Source organism: Eretmochelys imbricata, chromosome 17 (assembly GCF_965152235.1).
Source record: "Eretmochelys imbricata isolate rEreImb1 chromosome 17, rEreImb1.hap1, whole genome shotgun sequence".
NCBI classification, from domain to species: Eukaryota; Metazoa; Chordata; order Testudines; family Cheloniidae; genus Eretmochelys; species Eretmochelys imbricata.
In genome coordinates, this window is record NC_135588.1 from 7,793,753 (window position 1) to 7,817,431 (window position 23,679).

A 23,679-nucleotide genomic window follows, 5' to 3' on the forward strand; every position below is an offset into this window, starting at 1 on the left:
ACACTCAGCATTTCTACTGCTGAATTTCTCAGCAGCTCCCCTCAGCACCACCCCACAAGCACTCCTAAGTGTTACCTGGACTTTAAGGGAAGCCCTTAGGTATGTAAAATTGGACTGGAGTATTTGCAAAAAGACAATTTTTTGGAGACATCCAAACCTCTTCCCTGTCCCAGGTTAAGCTTGGGAAACCAGGAGGATAGACAGTCTCATGTTATAAGAGCACTTCTGCCTCCAGGTCCAGCAGCTCCAGTCTGGAGCTTGAGATTTGCTTAATTCCTATTACATCCAAATAAATTCACAGACCCTTATTCTGGACCTCCTGCTTGACGTACTCAAGTCTCATAATGAGCCCTACAAAAGGATCCACCCTCAGGGTATCCTACTGAAGTTAACGGGTATTTCTGGGTGCTCAGCAATTCTGAAATTCAGGCCAGATAGATGCCTAATACAAACTTGGGTGCCTAACTTTAGGTCCCCAAGTTTGAAAAGTTTTCCATATACTTTTATTCACATTAAATCTACTGAGCAAATGTGTGCGTGGCAGCACAAAGGGTTATAAATACTTCGCATGTCATCATAAAGAGTGCAGTTCATTCTTTTTTCTTGGGTGTGAAAAGTATTTTCCTCCTTTCTTTAAATCAAGAACAGCTGAAGGGATTTTGCTGAAACATAACAATAACAATTGCACCATCAGGTAGAGTCAATGCATGGAAACTGTCAGCCCCAAAGGTGATTTAAAAGAAAGTAACAAATATGACATGATAGGATTCAGAGTAACAGCCGTGTTAGTCTGTATTCACAAAAAGAAAAGGAGTACTTGTGGCACCTTAGAGACTAACCAATTTATCTGAGCATAAGCTTTCGTGAGCTACAGCTCAATTCATCGGATGCAGACAGTATGCATCCGATGAAGTGAGCCGTAGTTCACGAAAGCTTATGCTCAGATAAATTGGTCAGTCTCTAAGGTGCCACAAGTACTCCTTTTCTTTCTGACATGATAGGAGTTTATAATGGAACCAATTAAGCAGCCTCAAGTGCATACATTGTTAAATACTCCATTATATATAGAATTGCTGAATGTTAGAGATGGAAAATACGTACTAGGATCATCCAGTCCTTCTCTTTGTCAAAGGAGTACTCCCTGCATCATACTACATAATCTCTGCCCCTTCTTGGTGCATGAATCCTTTAAATATTTGTAGACTCCTCAGTCACTGCTTAGGCAACCTACAAATACTCATCTATTTCAAATATTTTCCTCCTAATACAGTCCCTACAAGCCCTTTGATCATTTTTGTTGCTCTTCTCTGAACTCCCTCCAATTGATCAATAACTCTGCAGTGTCAGGATACCCCAAAATAACCAGTATTCCAGATGTGGTTGCACTAGGGCAATAAAGCAAGGGCGTTTACCTCTCTGCTCCATGACACGATGCCTTTACGTGCCAAAATCATACTGGCCTTTTGTAAGAGTCATATAAAAGGCTATATATGTCCATCCATCTTAGGTACTTATATAAGCCCCATTACCGCAGCATCTGAATCACCTCATCACCTTTTGATGTATTTATCCTCTCAAGAACCTTGTGAGGTAGAGAAGCACCATTTTACAAAGGGGAACGGAGAGAGAGAAACACTGAGTGATTTGCCTAAGGTCACCCAGGAAGCTTGTGCGAGAGCAAGGAAGTGAACCCAGGCCTCACAAGTATCAGACTAGCCTCTCGGGTCCTCTCATATACACCCACATATGTACTAAAGCATGCCTCTTCATAGAGTTCATTCTCTGAACACTCTAGACAAAGAGCTTAAAATCCTTTAAGAAAGTCCAAACACTGCTGAAGAGAAGAATGATCTATTTCCTGCAGATACACATGTGAATATATATATAAATGCTTAAATACAGCGGATGGGGAACAAAGCCAAACAATACTCCAAACTCTTCATTTGTCCGGAGAAAAGAAAAGAGAGACCTCAAAAGGAGTGACAAATTTATTACTAATTACACAATTACTTTATTATGTAGTGCTAGTAATAAACCACTTGAAGTACTTTCAGCTAATTCTAGTGTTAAGAAAATAATTGCTTGATTCAAATTATTTTGATTGAATTAATTCTTTACTAGGGCTACATAATAAAATGATTGTGTAATTAGCAAATCATTTTTCACCCCTGCCAAAAGTATATATTTTACTTGGAGTAAGTGGAGGGAGCGGGGGGGGGGGGGGGAGGGGGGAGACAAGTGCCACTTGTTTGGATTGGGGAGGTGGAAGAGGAATGGAGAGACAGAGGGGAAGACAGCGCTGTATGTACACTGAGGAGGGACTATGTGAAAGGTCTCATCTAGGTCTTGACTGAACTTGCCTCACTGAGGTCAGTGGGAGTTTTGCTGCTCTGAATGGGAGCAGGAGCAGGCCTTTAAACCACCCTGAGACACGACCTTCAGAACGAAGGTTCCTTCTCTGTTTCTCTCTTTTTGGGCCCATGCATTAAGCATATGAAATGCAAGAGCACTCACTTCCCCTGGAACTGCCTAGCAGCCTTAACTTGATATTGCTTACATCTTACAATCTTGATATTACTTACTTGAGGACCCTTTGGCCTGCATCTCCTGCACACCCAGAACTCCCACTGAGAACCTGATGCATTCCTTGGGTATGCAAAATTCCCATTGAAGTCAATGGATCCAACACTAAGCATACAAAACTCCCTCTGATTCAATGGGCTTGATGCCTTTGTGCAGCCAAAGTTCCACTGAAGTACTGGGAGTTTGGGGTCCTTGAAGGATGCATGATTTGGCCCCAAATGCTACCTGTTTTGTTTTTATAAAGTGCCCTAACAATGATCTAAAGAACACTTAAAAATTCCACTAATCTCAGCTTCATGGCTTCTTTGTACCTGATCAGATAGGAACGGAGCCACTGTGGTTCTCACACTACATTGGAATATTTCAAATGTTTGTCAAGACTCTGTATGGTAAGGAATGGAAGAAACTGACACATGTCATTCTGTTTGCTGGAACTTCACATCAATGCTCCCCTTTAAAAAAAGCTGTGTTGACTCTTCCCCAACAAATCGTGTATAAATAATTTAGAACCCATCACTGTATATGTAGAGTAGGGATTATTTTTTCCAATGTGCACTACCTCGCACTTATCAACGTTGAATTTCATCTGCCATTCTTATTACCCAGTCACCCAGTTTTGGGAGATCCCTCTGTAATGGCGCACAGTCTGCTTTCGACTTAACTATTTTGAATAAATTTTGTATCGTCAGCAAACTTTGGCACTGTTCACCCCCTTTTTCCAGATCATTTATGACTATGGTGAACAGCACTGGTCCCAGTACAGCTCCGTGGGGGATGCCGCTGTTCACATCTCTCCATTGTAAAACCTGACCATTTTTTTCCTACCCTTTGTTTACTCTTTCATCCAATTATTTATCATGCAAGGACCTTTCCTCTGATCCCATGGCTACTTAGTTTCCTTAAGAGTCTTCGGTGACGGACCTTTTCAAAGGCTTTCTGAAAATCCAGATACACTATATTGACTAGATCACCCTTATCCACATGCTTGTTGACTCCCTCAAAGAATTTTAACAGATTGGCGAGGCATGACTTCCCTTTACAAAAGCTATGCTCAAGTGAGGAGTGCATGATCTGGTCCTCCTGTGTTATAATCACTGTAATGCCTTGTAGAAGTCAACTGAAATCAATGGAAGTTTCTATACTATAGAGCAAATTCACAGCAGGGGAAACTAAGGCATAATTTACAAGGTGACAGGAAACGGTTGCCAGACTTTTTTTATATATTTAACAATAAAAAAAGCTTTGCACTTCTATAGCACCTTTCATCCTAAAGCCCTTTGCAAACATACTTAGCTAAGCAAAACAACATCCCTGTGAAATAGGTATTGTTATATTACCTATTTTACTGATGGTGAAAGTGAAATGATAACAGAATTGCTGAAGGTCATTCAAAATGCAGCAAAGAGAATCCAGGAGTAGTGATTCTAGTCCCCTGGTCTAGCCCCTAGAAAACACATCCTCCCTGTATTATATTAATATTGTATTTGAGTATGAAAGTAGAAAACATTTACCACACTGTGATAAATACCTTTACTGTAGTATTTGCAGTATTCTGTATTATTAGAATGTGAAATACTGCACCAAATTTAACTTCTGCAGATGACAAATGGTGCCATATTTTAATGGTGCCCAGAGTTCTCTGTTTTCATTGTTTGGGCAGTCCTAGTGCCTTGGCAGGCTAGAGACTTTAAAACCAGTTATTACTGTAACTAACATACTGAATATGGTTTAAAAAGTTATCATGGCAAAGAGCAAGAGACTAGCCACCCTTAAGAACTAAATGGTTCCACAACTGTGTTCAAAAATACAGATATTTATGCTGAGTATATGAGCAAAGACCATTAAACCTGGAATTCCTCCGTTTGTCTTTTTAAATTGCCTTTTTGTACATTTGAACATAAATACATAACTAGGAAAAAATTAAAATGAATGGGACTTCCTGGCCAGATTTCACTCCAATATTAATTCAAACCTGCGAATCACAAGCCACTTGAAAAGCAGTGTCGATTGGAAATGCTTACAGACCTTTCAGAAGAGCAGTGCTGTTTGTTATGCAGCATGATATTCTGTCCATGTAACATGCACCTTCACAGTCAATATCTGTGTGTTTACTGGCAGTGTGTCTCTGCATCTACTGTATCCAGATATAAAACCTGCCAGAAACGGTTATCATTACACTGTGTGGGTAAATATTGGCAGCCAGATGCATCAAGCATGCTAGAAAGGCTACAGCCAACTTTTTTCATTTCTATAATGACTGGCAGTATGCCCTACTCCCTCGAAGCTGGAACAGATCTCATCAGCTTGACTGGATTACCAGATAGGACCTTAAAGTAAACACCAAGCATACACTGGCTGCATACATACAATGTACCTCATAAACCCATTAAATATAGGGAGTGCTGTATTTCAACATCCAGGTAATCAGAGATTTAAAATGGCCTTTTCATTCTGGTTGAAGTTTTCAATAAGATTTTTTTTTAAGCGGTTATTTATGACTGGTCCCAGGAAAAAATAATAAGTGTAACATGAAAAACCAACCGAGAGTGACCCTGTAGCACCAGCAGTGATTCAGTTTAATATCACTGGGATTTGCATCCTATCAAACTATTCATGCTGAGTTTGAGACCCTGGTGCTAATTTCTAGTAAATTTCACGCTTGATGTCTCACTGTTGTGGGTCATTGCCGGTTCCTCTAAATAAACTGCTTCCAAATGGCTCCTCCATCTAAATATTCAAGCCAGTTTTTATAATTTAATTTTGCATTATGCTGAATAGCCTTCCGGCCAGATAGAGCTCATTGGGGAAACCACCAATACCACTGTGATATGCCTTTATTTATTTTATTTATTTATTTTACTGCTTGAATTAGACCTCCTAGGCTGACTAGTAAAGAGGTTCCCCCCCGCCCCAACTAATGTCAATTTTCAGCATAGCAAGAGCTGTCTCTAATCTTTTCCTACTCATTACACACAATTTTGGAGTCATTTTACCCACAGTGCAGTCGGCTCCTGGCAGTGTGTTTGTGTGCACTGAGGGGTGGCATAATTGTTTATTTTCCCTCCCTGCATAATCCCCAGCTAGCATTGAAACCAAAACTGCAAACAACTCCCCAAGGGATGTTGAAACTGACAAGAGAGAGACTGAGACTTTCTACCCAGGTCCTTTTACATGAGATAATATGGAGAAAACATCCTGACCTGTATGTAAATCAAAATGGCTCTATTCTTCACCCTCCCCTCCTGTGCTGGTCTCACCTCCTCCAAGCTTATTTGTAGTAATAATAAGTGATATGCAAATAAAAATATTGGCACCTTCGCTATATGGCTCCACAGCCCTGCCCTGTAGTTCTGATCCCAAAGCAAAATTCAGTTTTCAAGGGACTACAAAGGGAAAGTCGTCAAAGAGCATGGGAAGCTGACAACAGCAACAACTTTGTCAGACTACATTCTACAGCTTCTTCTATGAGAGGATGTCAGCACTTTACAAGCATTAATGAATTCAAACTCATAGCAATAGTGGAGAAACTGAGGTACACAGATGTCAAGGTTGCATAGCAAAGTGGCAGAGATGGGACTAGAACTCTCATCTACTGAGGCCCATCATCTTGTGTGGTGAGCAGTGACTAGGTTTCCTCTCTGGAAGATATCCTCATTCTCAGAGTATTCTGCCAACTAAACTGTGTTCTTTTCCTGTCACGCTAAAGAGACTAGCAGGCCCAATAAAACACGTCTTCATAATGCCAGTCTTTCTAGACGAGGGATTTTTACTCTGTAAGTGACACTCTTCGAGGTGTTTGTAAACTGCCACGTACATGTAAAGTGCTGTCATCTTTTACTTATTTAAATTTTATAGCACCTCCCTGGCACGTCACAAAATTTAAAATAGTAATATCTGGTCCAAAATTTGAACGGATGGAATATTAACGGAGCAGCTTTATATTGTTCTGCCACCATTACCTGCAGAGTCAATTTGGAGACAACCCTTGATATTGATAATTTCATATTGCATTATTGTCATGACAAAGTTACCCGCATGGCAGCATATGCCGATATATTTTTTTTTTAAAATGTAACACTGTTGGCTAAACCAGCCCCATACCAAAGGGTAAGGATCTTTCCAAGCAGTAGGAGTTTCCCAAGATTAGGGTTTAATTGGTCCAGGTTAGAAACTGTAAATTTTGTTAGCAACTAAGCTGCTGTTAAAATCCAATTACTCGTTTTCAGTGCTGCTGATCTGGGCAATCCCTGTAACTGTTTAGGAGAGTATGCATACAAACAATGCAGTGTTGTTTACTCTCAACAGAAAAAAACGGTCATGCACCTTCTCATCACTGTTGTTCTTTGAGATGTGTTGTTCATGTCCATTCCAATTAGATGACTCCCAAGCCTAAATTCTGGAGGCGGGGCCAGAGTTGACTACTGATTGGAGTACTGCTCTACTGAAGGCCGCATCGTCTCTGGCCTGCTGGGTGATTGCATACTGCGCAGCGAACGTGTGTATGGAGGACCACATTGCCGCTCTGCATGTTTCCTGGGTGGGAACCTGCACCAGGAATACCACCGAGGAAGCCTACGCTCTGGTGGAGTGTGCCGTGTGCAGAGGAGCAGGCACCCCCGCCAAGTTGTAGCACTCCCGGATGCAGGACGTGATCCGCGATGAAATTTGTTGGGAGGAGACTGGGAGAGTTGAATAGACTTCTGGAACAGCTTCGTTCTCTCAACGTAGGCGGCTTGTGCTCTGCGAATATCCAATGAGTGCAGCCTCTGCTCCCTGCCACTTGAATGAGGTTTAGGATAGAATGCTGGGAGGAAAATGTCCTGGTTGAAGTGGAATTGGGAAACCACCTTTGGGAGGAAAGCCAGGTGGGGCCTGAGCTGAACCTGGTCCTTCCAGAACACGGTGTAGGGAGGCTCTGATGTTAGGGCCTTGAGCGCAGACACGCTCCTGACTAAGGTTTTCGCCACCTGAAACGCCACCTTGTGTGAGAGAGAGAGAGAGAGAGAGCAGGGAGCACGTTGCCAGGGGTTCAAAGGGCAGCCTTGTCAATTTGGAAAGGATCAGATTGAGATCCCAGGGTGGGATCAGACGTCGGACGTGTGGGTATAGCCTATCGAGACCCTTGAGGAAACAGCTAACCATAGGGTTGGCAAAAACTGACCGGTTCTCAGCACCTGGCTGGAAGGCCAAGATAGCGGCCAAGTGAACCCTTATTGATGACATGGACAGCCCCTGCTGCTTAAGGTGGAGAAGATAGTCCAATATACATGGTATAGAGGCGAGAGTGGGTAAGAAACTGTTGCATTGACCAGATTGAGAATCTCTTCCACTTGGCTAGGTAGATAACCCTGGTGGAGGGCTTTCTACTGCTAAGGAGGACTTATCCGACAGGGTCGGAACAGGAAAGCTCCACTGGATTCAGCCACAAAGCTTCCATGCCATGAGGTGTGGTGACTCAAGATTCAGATGCTGGAGACTACCATGATCCTGGGTCAGTAAATCCGGGAAGAGCGGCGAGGTGACTGGTGTTCCAGTGACATTTTCAGAAATTATGTGTATCAGTGCTGGTGGGGCCAGGCTGGAGCTATAATATCACCAAAGCGTGTTCCCTCCATATCTTGAGAAGAACCTTTTGAACAAGCGGAATGGGCAGGAACACGTAAAGGAGATGGTCTCCCCATGGGAGAAGGAACGTGTCCATGACAGAACCCAGACTGTGACTCACGAAGGAGCAAAACTGCTAACACTTCCTGTTGCACCATGTGGCGAACAGATCTATCTGGAGAAACCCCCGCCGACAGAAGATGGAGTTCGCGACATCAAGGAATAAGGACCACTCGTGGCTGTGGAACGACCTGCTGAGATAGTCCGCCAACTCATTCTGTACCTTTGGGAGGTACAATGCTTGCAGGCGTATTGAATGCTCTATGCAGAAGTACCACAACATGAGGGCTTCCTGGCACAGGGGAGAGGAGCGTGTACCCCCGTTTGTTGATATAGAACATCGCCATAGTGTTGTCTGTCATCACCAACACGCATTTCCCTGATAAGTGGGTACTGAAAGTCTAGCATGCCAGGCGCACCGTTCTCAGCTCTCTGACATTGATGTGGAGAGCGAGCTTTGCCCAAGACCAGAGGCCTTGAGTCCTGAGGTCCCCCAGATGTGCTCCCCAGCCCAGAGCTGATGCATCCGTCACTAGGGAGAGAGACAGCTGAGGGCTGGAGAAGGAGACCCCTGAACATACTACCTGTGCGTCGAACCACCACAGGAGGGAGTCAAGAACCTGGCAGGGCAGGTCACTATCCTGTCCATGCTGTCCCTGGCCGGGCAGTACACTGACACAAGCCACAACTGAAGAGGCCGAAGTCTGAATCTAGCATGCTGCACCACATAGGTGCAGGCTGCCATGTGTCCTAGAAGCTTCAGGCAGTTCCTTGCCGTAGTAGTGGGGAACTGCCTGAGACCTTGAATGATGTTGCCGAGGTCTTGGAACCTCACCTCTGGGAGGTACGCCCTGGCCTAGGTCGAATCCAGCACCGCCCCTATAAATTCTATCCACTGAACTGGAAACAACGTCCATTTCCCCTCGTTCAGAAGAAGGCCCAGATTGTTGAACTTCACTCTTATGAAGTCGACCTGTGTCTCCACTGGAGCTCTGGAGCCGCCCTGGATGAGCCAGTTGTCGAGGTACACCTGTACCTGCCACCTGCACAGGAACGCGGCCACAACCGCCATGCGCATGGTGAACACTTATGGTGCCGCTGACAGGCCGAACGGAGGACTGTGAACTGATAGTGGCTGTTGCTCACCACAAACCTGAGGTATTTTCTGTGGGGCAGAGTTATCGCTATGTGAAAGTACACATCCTTCAAGTCGAGGGCGGCATACCGGTCTCCTGGATGCAATGAGGGGATGATGGAGGCCAAAGAGACCATGAGGAACTTGAGCTTCTTCATGAACTTGTTGCGTTCTCGCAGGTCTAGGATGGACCTGAGCCTGCATTTGGCTTTCAGTATTAGGCAATACCAGGAATGGAAACCCTTGCGCCCTTCTGCTCCCCTAGCGAAAGGAGAGAGTGCATCTCCTGTATAAGGAGTCGCTCGTGAGTGGGGTCCCTGAAGAGGGACAGGGAAGTGGGGTGGAAGAGTGGGAGGGCACAGAATTGGATGGCATATCCCCTCTCTACCTGGTGGAGCACCGAGTTGTTCAAAGTGATACAGGACCATGCACTGTAGAAAGGGGATAGTTGGGACGAGAAGGTAAGGTGGAGTAGATCCAGTTCTTGTTCTGGTGTGCTGTCCTCGACCGCACCAAAGGTCAGTTTGGGGTGGGAGGTGGTTTGGATTGGCCAGAGCCCTGGCCTGAGAACAGGAGCATCCTTTTCCTGCTACTCCTATTCCTCCTCTGGGAACCATCCTGTCGGTTCTATTGTTGGTAGAACTGTGGAGGAGGTTGAGGTCTGAAATGTTTCCGCTGCGTGGCGGGAGTATGGAGACCCAGCGATTTGAGGGTGGCTCTTGAGTCTTTTAGGCTATGAAGCCTTTTATCTGTCTTTCCTGAAAACAGAGTCACACCCTCAAAGGGAAGGTCCTGAATGCTCTGCTGGACCTCGTATGGCAGACCTGAAACTTGGAGCCAAGAGCCCCTTCTCATGGTGATGCCTGTAGACATCACCCTGGAGGCTGCATCAGCTCCATCTAGCACCACCTGCAGGGAAGCTCATGAGATGAGCTTGCCCTCCTCGACCAAAGCCGAGGACTCGGCACAGGAGTCTTGTGGCAGCAGCTTTGCAAATTTTGCCATTGCTCCACACGTATTATACCAGTACCTGCTAACAGTGGCCTGCTGATTTGAAATGCAGAGCTGCAACCCGCCCGTAGAATAGACCTTTCTACCGAAAAGGTCGAGTCTTTTCGCTTCCCTGTTCTAAGGAGAAGGTCCCCGATAACCCTACTGCTCGCGCTGGTTAGCAGCATCCATGACCAGGGAATCAGGTGGCGGGTGACAGTACAGATGCTCATAACCCTTCAATGGCACAAAGTAGCGCTTTCCACTGTGCTTAGCTGTGGTGGGCAATGAGGCTGCAGTCTGCCATAACGTTTTGGTTGTGGCAGATACAGTTTTGATGAGAGGGAGGGCAATGCATGCGGGTCCAGGGAGTGCTAGGAGGTCCACCATGGGCTCCACGTCTTCCATTACCTCCTCCGTCTGAATGCGCAGGCCCTGGGCAGCTCGCTGCAGCAACTGCTGCAACGCCCTGTCGTCCTCCAAAGCTGAGGCTATAGTGGTGCCTGCTAGTGCTTCATCTGGTGAGGAGAAGGCAGAAGCCCCCGCAAACGGTGGCTGTTCCCTCCCCTCAGCGCCCACGGGGTCCCGCGACTCCTGGGCTGGAGCTGACCCAGACAGTGCCATGCCCGTCGCCGCTGGGACGAGGACACCCATGCCGGGGCTGCAGGTGACGCCTCAGGCATTGCTGCCGACGTAGGCACCGACGTTAACATGGGTGCCGAGGTCAGGGCCATTGTCGTCGCCGGTGATGTCAGTGCCGGTGGTGCTGGGGACGGTGCTGCAGCTGACGGCGTTGACGGTGCCTCAATAGCTGCTGGCGGTGCCGGAGAGATCTCCTGGGCCGCAGGTCCCGGAGGGGCGGAAGGCGGAACGAAAGTAGCCGAGGCTGCCGATGTTGCTGCCGAGCACGGCCCTTGGCTCCGTCACTGGCTCTGATGGAAGGCCCAGGGCATGCAGAAGGGCCACTGCACTGGGTTCTGCCACTGCGGGGGCCACGGTGCCAGGTAACCTCATCTCTCCTGCTGTGCCCTGGACCTCCTGCTCCTGGCTGTGCTAGGGCAATAGGAGTCAGATTCTGACTTTGAGGTCTCAGAGGAGGAAGACCATGGAGGAGCTGCACTGCAGGGCGCTGAGAGCGAGGGGACCGACTGGGCTCTTGTTCCCGAACGACTGGTGTCAGAGGGTGCTGTGGAGAAGATGAGCGCCGGGACAGCATAGCCTGTTTCCCTCTTCACTATACTGCGGGGCGGTCCGGTGCTGTCAACGCCGGCAGCGTGTCCTTCCTTGGAGGTGAAAATGGCGCCGTGAGGCACAACAAGTCCTGAGACACATTAAATGCCTCCAGGGTCAATGGGAGCTGCAGCTGCTGACTCCTGAGGTCCAGCAAGCAGGGTGGGGCCGGATTCAACCACGCTTCCGGGGCAGGAGTTGACACGGACCTCACAGGTGATGTGGAGCGGTGGCCCAACAGGGATCTCTCAGTCACCAGCTCCTTAGATTTAGCCAGGGGAGAATGATCCCTCTCCAGCTTCTTTTTCTTCTGAGGCACCAGAGATAGAGACCGGTGCCCAGCTGCCGAGCGGATGCGGGAGGAGCCATGACTGTGCTGAGAGTCTCGGGAAGAGTCCTTTCTTGGCACTGGTTCCCTAGATAATGGCGCCGTGACGCTCCACACCAAGGAGGAGCTGCTGGGTGCAGAATCCCTATGTCCCAGGTCTGAATGGGGGCGAAGAGCTGCCTCCATGGAGCAGAACTTTGAGCTGCTGTTCCCTCTGTTTCAAAGTTCTGGGGCAGAACTCGCGACATATTCTGCAACGGTCCTTTTGGTGACCCTCACCTAGGCACCCTAAACATGCAGTGTGGGGGTCACTTTTTGGCATGTGCTTAGCACAGACCTCACACTTTTTGAACCCCGGGACTGCAGCCAACCACAGCTCCGGGGATCAGAAGGGGGGAGGGAACCCCCAACAAACTTTAACTATAACAATAACTATTAACTATAGATACGAGAAAAAGCGCTTGCTAAAGCAAGGGCTCTGGGATGTTCCAACTAACCATCACTGGCAGTAAGAAGGAACTGAGGGGGCGGCGGGTCAACAGGGCCCTATACTGAGCACCATAAAGGTGCAACTCCAGGGGGTGCCCGGGTCGACCCAACGGAAGCTGCTATGGGAAAAAATTTCCAGCTGCCATCCATGTGGCGCGCGCATACACCTAACTGAAATGGACACGAACGAGCACTTGAAGAACTTCCATTCCAAGTTGCACACTGCACACCCTGGGTTATTCCTGTTACCCTCCAGCTGCCTACAAATGACTAGAGAGGAACAAATGAAGCCCTAAGAATCTCACTCTGTTGTCAGTCAAAGGAGATACTGCCAGGTAAGACATTCCTTTCCTCTCCCAGGCTGAAGAGCAAGCACAACTGGATTATTGGCCTGGCTGTGTAGAGCATCACTACTGGGCGTGTACCCCCCCTGTAGTAACCGGATTTGTTGTTTTAACTATTACACAAATATTCCAGCCTAGTAACCAAGATGTCAGAAATCTCAAAGGGTAAATCTTCAGTAATGTGCACAGGGAGGTAAATGTAAAAAACCCTATTATTGGAGACACGGCCAGCCTGAAAGCCATATATTATAAACAAGTATTTCTTTACCTACGTATGACTTGCTCACAGTCTGGGCATCTCTTACCCTGGACAATGACAATCAATGATGACACTTCCAAGTTCTCAGTGCCAGACAAAGGAGATGGAGGTGCAAAGCCTGAACAAGGTAGTTCTAAAATGGGCTACAGATGATTTTATCTTCCAGATTTAAAGGGCCAGCTACCAGCAAAGACGATGCTTGGAAACTGTAGAGTTCTGGTGAGCACACAGCAAAAGTGACGGCAGCTCTCCTGAAGGTTAGTAAAAGGGGCTAAATTTCTCAATTATTTTAGAACCAACGGGTTTGAGTGTCAGATACCTTGAGATTTTCCCAGGCAAATCCATGGAGTTTCACGTATTTGAGATAATTATGCCCTGGTGTTGGCTTTGCTATGGTTTCATATTTAACTAACAAAAATTCCAACCATGTCAATGGACCGGACTGTCACCTGACTCCATTACACATGGTTCCATTTTGGGGAGAACCATAACTGTGTTCTATAGCCTGGCTGAAACCTGGTGCATTTCCAAGACTTCCATCTGGTAATGAATTGAAACGCACTACAAATTAGAACAGCATCAAAACAGGGGCAGGGGACAACCTTGATGTAAGCAGCCCCTCTAAACTCAGATGTATTCACAGTATCAATTGGTCCAAGTATCAAAGGTTAGAAAGCCTACAGTTACTCCCCTTCATAGCAATTCTGTATGGCATGTCATATATGCCTTCAAGATTCCTGCAGTCATCTCTTGTCCACATCATGAAAGAGAATGGACCCAGGCTGCAGCCACAAAGGATGAAATAGACATGTCCTACTACACAAGTCTGTGTGTGCTATGTTAGGAGAAGGCAGGTGTGCACTGGTTACACAGGACTACTAAGAGATATAGCTACTCTCCACTATAACAAAGGTCAACTAGAAGAGGGAAAAAACACCTGTAATCCTGAAGGGAAGTCATTGACACAGTCAAAGCACACCACACAACCTTTAGTTCTGTGCCCCCATAAGAACAGTTTGCTTCTCTTGATATCAGGAACCAAACTGACCGTCATCCCCATCACATGAAAATATATCAATGGTTTGATAATCACCTTTCATTCCACCAGAAAAGCCTCTCCAGTTGGCAAAGACCATCAGCGGAAGTCCCTCCCGGTTAAAGTCTTTGATAGCCTGAGCAGTCTTAAAGGCAGAGTCCGGGAACCACACCTGACCAGCCTGTTGGATTATCTGTTGGGGGAGGAAAATGGTACAACGTGAAAATGGTACAACGTGAGAGTTACTATCAGAAGAAAACAAATAAATAGATACAGCAAGAGCTCCAATCTGAAACTAATGCTGACAAACATAACAACCTGTTATAAATATTACAGGGCCCTGGGTCCACTGGGAGAATGATGCGCAAAGGAACGAAAGGGCACCGACTCGAAGAGTTTACAAAATAAGATGCCGATCCCGCAACTGACTTCACGAGAGCAGATCTCCGCACCCATAGAGAGCTCCATTGACTTCAGTGCAATAAGGGGAATAAGGAGACAAAAAGAACACTAAGGAGAGGAGGAAGCAGGAGTGGAGACCTAGGCAGGGCAAGAGCTAGGAAGGCAGAGACCAGGGATATGAACATAAGAAAGAGCAAGAATTTCAGAAACGGGGGCGAGGTGGCCCGAGCAGCAGGAGAGGATGATGATTTTGGCTTCCCAGGTTTCCTGATTCTAAGACTTGTGCTTTAGCCATAAGATCCTTCCCCGCTTTCAAAAGAGAGCAGGGCTAGCCTCCACAGAGATAAGCCATCTCCTGCCCATATATTCGGTATATCCAAGGCTTTCTCTCTGTACAAACAAAGCCAGCCAGCAAGACAGTCCATTCACCAGCTCTGAGAACAACATATTAGCATACGGCCAAAGGCTGATCAGTTTCCTGTCTTGCGGGACAACCTTCCAATAAACACAAAGAAACTTTTCAAAGAGGCATCTGCAGAGAATGACTTTAACCAAACCCCAACATATGTTCAACAGCAAAACCTACCTTGGCCTCAGAGTCCAGGTTTGCAGGATCAGCCGGGATACTAAGCTCCACTGTTCGGGTTTCTACAGCAACTACTCCTACAGGTATTCCTCCCAGTCTGAACACAGATGAGACAAATCAAAACCCACATATTTTATCATTGTACAACTAGTCATTTTTTTCTAATCCAGCATCAAAACACTTGAAAATAAAAACAAGAGACAAACAATGCAAATCAATGGAGGAAGAGGCACTCTGGTATTTCTGAAGAGTTCAGGCATGTGGCTGGATCATTTCAGAGCTGGATTTACAGCTCTCAGAATAAGACCTATTTATAAAACTAATACTCCAACAACAAACCAGAGCAGAACAAACTGAAACCTAGCATTTTGCACTAGGTATGGGACAGTTAAACGCAGCTGGACAGGGTGCATCTCTGCTAGCATCTCTCCTAGCATGGCACCACACATATTTTCATGAAAATGTCTTCATCAGGAAATATAACCTTGAAGACCCAAGCCTTCTGAGCCCCCCATTTACAACCACAATGATCCTTCCACCCACTACCAGGTGATCAAAAACCCCATATGCCACATGCTTTACGGAAGACTGCATGACCCAGCCACCCCAATTGCCCTGCACACTTTACAGGGATCCCCCAAAAGTGAGGAATGGTGATGGGCATTCGGAAGGTTAGTGTTTTATCTATTAACCCTCACAGCTGCTGGGTCATTACCGGGGAAAAAGGGGTCTGGTATATGAGAACAAGGAGGCAGGATAACATGTGTGTCAAGGAAATTCAGCCTCACTCTCCATTCAGTCTAATAACTTCCTAAAACAAAAGGCAGCCGCTTGTGGCAACAGCTGCTTGCAATGGCTTCCTGATGCTGCATGAAAGGGAGTCCCAGCAGAGACGACCCCTCTCTACTCAGCCATCTAAAGTTGGATGACAAGCACCCCAGGCACCAAAAGTGACAAGGCCGATGTGCACTAGGGGGTTTGAAAATATTCCTATTCACAATGATTAAGAGTCCGGCTGGAAACTCGTAATTGCAGAAGCCGTCTTAAATCGGTAACTTATAACATCTATATTAGGGCCCATGTGACCTAATAAAGAACATCTTTATCCAAGTATTACAGTTATTTATTGAACTTGAAAACAGCTCAAAACAACTTCTGTTTTCCATTATACTTCATATAAATTTCATCAGGCTAGCACATGAAGATGCTACATCTTGTTTTATAGTGTGTCCCTGGACAAGTTGCCCTGGAATAATAAAAGACAATTTACAGCCAACAGCACACATATTCCAAACATACATACAAAAGATGAGTTTTGGCAGCACTTACGGTAACAATCCCAGAAGAATACATTCATATTTATTTTTTCAAAATGCCACTGCTTTTGAAAGAAGTCAGCTCCATTTGTATTTTATATAAATGTATAGGAGACTGAGTCCAAAGCAGCTCAAAGTGTGTCCGATGAAAAGAAACTAAAAGTCAAGCCTAAGACTGTCTGGCTTTGCAAAATAATTGATTTTGTCTGGGATGTTGTCTAAACTTACAGCCGTTAGATGACTATAATACTTTGCACCTGTAAAGCAGGATCATCAAAGAACCTTACAAACATCAGATTAAACCTGAGAGATAGGTTTTATACACAGTTGCCTGATGGAAAAACTGAGGCATGGAAAGGTTACAGGATTTCCTCAAGGTCAACAGCAGATCAGTGGTTGAGCCAGCAGGAATCCTGGATCTTGTTTCTCTGATCTAACTACTAGAAAATATTCTCGCTCAGAGCTGGGAAGGGAATTTATGAGTACTGGTTCCTATTCCACTGCTCTTATCACTGGATAATACTCCATCCTTTTGGAACAGCTTTATTCAGAAAGGAAACAGACAAAGAAAACACACAATGCCACTGATTATTTTAAAGACAACAACAATAACGAAAGACTTGACTTCTGAGCCTAAATGGAAGAGCTGTTCTGCAAGATTTGCCATCTGATGGCTTTTCCTTCTTGGCAGCATGAAAGTGCAGGGACCTACTATACTGAAAGAGCTACAAAGGCTGGAATTGTTTTCAAGACCGGGATCTAAATCTCAAGCAAACACGGTATGTTTCAGAATCTTGAACAGGTGCCACTTGCCACAAAGATAAGGAAAAGTGATTGTCTCAGAAAGGAAGGTGAGCACCAGATGCAAGTCCCCAAGGCCGCTTGTCTCTGCAATGTAGAACTAGACTAAGATCAGTCTTGGCAGGTGCTAGTTTGGAAAAAGCTGCAGGTTATTCTATGCTGGGATCACTGCTGAGTTACTCTCTTTTCAGAGGGGGTAATAAAATTTAATAGAAACTTCAATTTCTCACTTGCGGAAAAAAAAAAAGTAAGTATCCCAGCAATCTGCAGTTTCTTCCAGTTTACTTCAGTTTTAGCTGGACTTTTATTTTGCAAGTCAAATGTGATCGTGAAGCAACACAGTCCACCAACTACTCTAAATTATGTCAGAGCCACAACAATGGGACCCCTCTGTATTACCATGTACAGTTGAAAGGTTTGCCCCAAGGAATCACCTGTGTCCCACCGAGGTATACTCTTTCCGCCCAGCATTATAGAAGGTAAAAGTTATCAAGCACCCTGGGATAGACCGAAGGAATCATCACTACATGTTCAATTCACATAGCAGAGACATGTACTGCTGAGATATTAAATTTGTTATCCACATACATCCACTCACCAGTTTTGTCAGAATGTGTCAGCAGAAACACAAAGCATCAGTAAAAGCTAGATTTCTACAAAGGTCTAAAAAGCCTGTGGGTACTTACCTAGCTCTGCCAACCACAACTGTTTGTGCCCACGGCTGCATGATCTCTAGGAATGATCCACTGTCAAAGAAACCACTTAACCACTGGCCTTTTTGAGCTACAAAGAAGAAAGCGGGGGAGAACATAAACAGCAGTTAAAATAGTAGCAAGACTCCAATTTAACAACTTGGGGGCTCAGCTGCGTTTTTTTGTCTATTTTTTTTAAAAAAAAGAAACAGATGACAATATAAGGGAACATTAGACTGCTGAGCATTTGTCTGCCTTCAGCCATCATGTCCTATTTCATTTGCTAGTCTGCATAAAGAGAGTCATTTATCAGCAAAGGCATCATTTATTGTTAAACGATGGGGTCTGGATAGCAGAGGGACTTTGCATGCTTTTAAATAAATAACTCTGTTTTTTTCAAGACACTGCATACATTTGTCAAAAGGCTGCCAAGTCATTAAAGATGTTGTTTTTCAAAATACCTATTTCTATTTTCAAAACCTAGCTTACAATTTTCTCTCGATTCTGCCAAAAATGCTGTAGACAGACACACATTTAAGAATAAATGAGCTAATGATATTTGAACACTAGACATTGCATTTGTGTGCATCATACATTGGAAAAATAATAGGACTGAATCACTATGTATAGCCCACATGTATAGCCCATAAAGTGAATCCTTGCTCTACTAAAGATATACTACACAACGTGCATGTTCGTTCCAGATGCTACAGAGAACCATAATAGTTAGCATACTAGATCAGACTTTCCATCCAAGTCCATTTCCCTGCAAATGGTGATGGCCAATTCCTGATGCTTCAAAGACACAAACCCTTTTCTAACAGTGCTCCTAGATGATTGTGCAATGCTCAAGAGAAAAAAAATCCTTCCTGACCCCTGAAGAAAATCAAGCTTGTGCCCTGAAGCATGATTACCTTGGCTGTGCTACCCATACACAACTGGTTATAAAATTATCCAGTGCTTTGTAAGAGCAATCCATTATCTGACTTCATGTCCTCCTATATCAGTGATTGCAACAGACTGACCAGATCCCTGTGTGATGCAGCATTCTTGTTGACTGGTATTGTATATGCATTCAAAGCAGTTGATAATAGTGTAGCAGAGAGCAGGACCTTTAAAAACCGCTGGAGTCATAGGAGATTAAAGTGTATTTTTATGTATTTAATTTACAGACAGTTCTTTGGTTTTCACCAATGTAATAGCTGCACCTCCCTTACTCTTAGGGGATAAAGCCTCACTATTACACACCTGTGTGGCAGAGTGCAACACCATTACCTCCATTCTACAGATGGGAAGACTGAGGCACTGAAGATTAAGTAGCCCAGCTCTCCTGATTCCAAGTCCTGTGTCTTCACCAAAAGACTACCTTTACTTCCTACCTCTTCTACATTTCTATGGATATTCATCAAGTCAAACACTGCCAGGAACAATAAAGAGAGAGGTTGCATCATTTTATGACATTAATGCTTGTACTCATCTGTGCAAAAATAAGGGTAATCAAATGTCATGTTTCAGGGTGCAAGAGGACTGCCTGCAGGTGGCAGCAATGCATCATTATTAGAGAATGGACCCTAGATGCAAAGTTTGTACTGAGATCTACTTTCCGAACACAGATTTCTAAAACTAAGTATGCTCCGACACTGGATCAGGGCCAACCGTAACATTCAGCTCTGCATTCAGCTCAGGATTCTGAAATGACCCAGTGAAGTCCAGGGTTGTTAAATCCAGGATTTCAGTTCGGGCCCCATCTCTAATGAGTAGGAAAGGGAGCTATGGAGGGATTTGATTTTTCTCTGGTACTGGCCACTGTCTGAGCCAACATCAACAAAAGACAGGAAATGCTGAGAGGTCTGTTTTCCACAGTCCTCCAGACTGTAGAAGCCACAAGCACCAAATCATGGCACTCAGGATACTCTACTCACCCAGGCAATACAAATTACTCTGCAGGTAGCTGCTTTTCACTGAGCCCGCAACAAAGCTTGCGCAAAAACACAGCCTCCCAGCTTTACCCCTGGGCACACAGCTTCTGAGCAATGCTTTAATTTGAACAAGCACCTCTGCCTCCGCAAACCCAAGTCTAAAACCAATTAAAAGTGGAGATCCAAGCGAGCTAACCTCTGCTGACTTAAACAGGATGGAGAGTGTTTTATCAAGACCAAACTTGTAATTACTGTGTTCTACATTCCTTGCCTCTGTGGCCCCACTGTAAGATGTGACCATCCATTTCAAAATTATCTCTTTATCATGAGCCCAAAGCTGATCGTTTAGATTCTGGCCTCGTGTCCGGTGTCAGTTTGAAGAATATCACAGCACTATCTCCTCTAATAAATGGCTTTAACTTTTCACCTAGGAGATATCTGCTTTAACTTATCACGGAGAATCATCTGCTTTCCTTAACGCTTCTACTAAATTAAAATCTGAAGTCACTCGATTTGGAAGGTGGTGTTAGCTGCACTCAGACAGCTGGATGAATTACTGGAGAGACGATGAAAAAATATTATCCAAAACCGGAAAACTTAGTTTATCACAAATCTCATTTTATCCCTCAAACCTCATTAATAACAGCGGGAATAATGGTCACCTAGTTGGTAGCTTGTCCACACATCTCTTGCACGCCTCCAAAAGGGAGCGGCAGGGGGTTCAATCTTTTGCGATGGTTCCAATCCAATTATTGTGTGAGGTCTGCCAAGCTAGTTAGTTAGAGATGGATTCCTTTATGATAAAAAGGAAAGGAGTACTTGTGGCACCTTAGAGACTAACCAATTTATTTGAGCATAAGCTTTCGTGAGCTACAGCTCACTTTATTTTATCCATCCGATGAAGTGAGCTGTAGCTCACAAAAGCTTATGCTCAAATAGATTGGTTAGTCTCTAAGGTGCCACAAGTACTCCTTTTCTTTTCGCGAATACAGACTAACACGGCTGCTACTCTGAAACCTGTCTTTATGATAAAGGCTTTTATTTGGGAGGTTTTAAATTCCAAAAAAGGGACAATTCCCTAACTATAAAAAGCAACTCTGAATTGTAGACATGCTCTCTTAAGTACTCAGAACTTACATACTATCATGTGTAAATTTTGGTTTTTTATCTCAAACTGTTTATTTCATAATCTCTGAAAAGTACATGATACATTTGGCTTCAGCACTCTGATTCCCTGCTCCAATCCGTTCTCTCTCCTTTCAAATAGTAACATTCACATGGCTTCTTGGTTAGTTACTGAAGCAGAGGAAAATATTTCCAGTCCAGGAGCAAACCTGGATAGTGTCAGGGTCATTTTCAAATCTCAAATGCATAATGTGTATTGCGATATATTCAGGGTGTGGTAGCAGGCTTTCCAGGAGGCCTCATGATGCATTTGAGATTGAGGCTGGGTCTTTCATCTCAAAAGGCACTTTCCTGTTAATCTTCAAGGAAATAAAATCAACCAGGACATCAGGGTAATGTCTGCGAGAAAATGTCATCTGGAAATCTACCTTCTGATTTCCTTTCAAACCCTAACTGCTCTCAAATGTATTCAGTGCAGAATTTAAAATAAAAAATTCTACTTTGGGAGAAAAGTGAAGAATTGTGCACTATCATTAGGGAACTTCAAAACTCAAGCAGAACAACTACAAAATCAAATCCACCTTCAGAAGCGCCCTTTGTCTTAATTGATATGATTTTGTAGAAGCAGACTGAGGGTAAAATTTTCAAACACACCTACAGGACTTCGACACCCAAGTCCCATTTTAGAAGTGACTCAGGCATTTAGGAACCTAGATCTCATTGTAAGTCAGTGAGACTTAGGGCTTGTCTATACTTTAAATGCTACAGCGACACAGCTGCACTGCAGAAGTGCTTCAGTGTAGACACTCCGAGGCCAGAGACAGAATCCACCTCCACAAGAGCTGGTAGCTAGGTCAGTGGAAGAATTCTTCCATTAACCTAGCACTGTCTACACCGTGGATTAGGTCAGTTTAACTACATCAGGGGTGTGGATTTTTCCTGGGCTGACCTAACTTTTTAGTGTAGACCAGGCCTGAAGTCCCATTCTCAGAAAAAACTAAGGCCTAGTCTACACCTATAATTTAGGTCAACCTAGCAGGCTGTGAAAAATTTCAGGAGTGACATAGTTATGTCAGGTTTCAGAGTAACAGCCGTGTTAGTCTGTATTCGCAAAAAGAAAAGGAGTACTTGTGGCACCTTAGAGACTAACCAATTTATTTGAGCATGAGCTTTCGTGAGCTACAGCTCACTTCATCAGATGCATACCGTGGAAACTACAGCAGACTTTATATATACACAGAGAATATGAAACAATACCTCCTCCCACCCCACTGTCCTGCTGGTAATAGCTTATCTAAAGTAATCATCAGGTTAGGCCATTTCCAGCACAAATCCAGGTTTTCTCACCCTCCACCCCCCCACACAAATTCACTCTCCTGCTGGTGATAGCCCATCCAAAGTGACAACTCTTTACACAATGTGCATGATAATGAAGTTAGGCCATTTCCTGCACAAATCCAGGTTCTCTCACTCCCTCACCCCCCTCCAAAAACCCACCCCCATACACACACAGACTCACTCTCCTGCTGGTAATAGCTCATCCAAACTGACCACTCTCCAAGTTTAAATCCAAGTTAAACCAGAACATCTGGGGGGTGGGGGGGTAGGAAAAAACAAGAGGAAATAGGCTACCTTGCATAATGACTTAGCCACTCCCAGTCTCTATTTAAGCCTAAATTAATAGTATCCAATTTGCAAATGAATTCCAATTCAGCAGTTTCTCGCTGGAGTCTGGATTTGAAGTTTTTTTGTTTTAAGATAGCGACCTTCATGTCTGTGATTGCGTGACCAGAGAGATTGAAGTGTTCTCCGACTGGTTTATGAATGTTATAATTCTTGACATCTGATTTGTGTCCATTTATTCTTTTACGTAGAGACTGTCCAGTTTGACCAATGTACATGGCAGAGGGGCATTGCTGGCACATGATGGCATAAATCACATTGGTGGATGTGCAGGTGAACGAGCCTCTGATAGTGTGGCTGATGTTATTAGGCCCTGTGATGGTGTCCCCTGAATAGATATGTGGGCACAATTGGCAACGGGCTTTGTTGCAAGGATAAGTTCCTGGGTTAGTGGTTCTGTTGTGTGGTATGTGGTTGTTGGTGAGTATTTGCTTCAGGTTGCGGGGCTGTCTGTAGGCAAGGACTGGCCTGTCTCCCAAGATTTGTGAGAGTGTTGGGTCATCCTTTAGGATAGGTTGTAGACCCTTAATAATGCGTTGGAGGGGTTTTAGCTGGGGGCTGAAGGTGACGGCTAGTGGCGTTCTGTTATTTTCTTTGTTAGGCCTGTCCTGTAGTAGGTAACTTCTGGGAACTCTTCTGGCTCTATCAATCTGTTTCTTTACTTCCGCAGGTGGGTATTGTAGTTGTAAGAAAGCTTGACAGAGATCTTGTAGGTGTTTGTCTCTGTCTGAGGGGTTATGTCAACATCACCCCCTCCCACCCCCAACCCCCACACCTCTCCCCAGTATACGCAGCTAGATGGATAGAAGAATTCGCTTTGATCTGGTCCTCTTTGAAATAGGACTAACCAAAGCAAGTTAACAAACTGTTAATGGGTGTCAGCAGGGTGCATGTGGACAGTTGACAGAGTCACACCCCAGCTTGCTGAGAAGTAAATGTTTGTGCAGGCAAGCTGTAAATCATGTAGGTGCTTTTGACAATTTTATGCTTAGTTTGGTTTCAATAGGCCACTTATTAAAATAGTTTTATTTAGTAATGCTGGGGTTTGCCAAAATTCAACCTCCTGTTTTTTACATCATCTTCTCACCTGGGTTTCT

The 23,679-nt window shown here is 44.8% G+C and overlaps 1 protein-coding gene across 1 annotated transcript in view; it reads right to left on the minus strand.

Moving 5' to 3' along the window:
• ACACA (acetyl-CoA carboxylase alpha) overlaps nucleotides 1-23,679 on the minus strand; it is a 181,818-nt gene that overhangs the window by 31,722 nt on the left and 126,417 nt on the right. Inside the window, exons 46-48 of the mRNA XM_077836628.1 lie at nucleotides 17,850-17,946; nucleotides 15,047-15,143; nucleotides 14,116-14,251 (exon numbers count right to left, since the gene is read on the minus strand). Of these exons, the coding sequence (XP_077692754.1) occupies nucleotides 14,116-14,251; nucleotides 15,047-15,143; nucleotides 17,850-17,946 (330 nt within the window). The remainder of the gene's footprint in view (nucleotides 1-14,115; nucleotides 14,252-15,046; nucleotides 15,144-17,849; nucleotides 17,947-23,679) is intronic.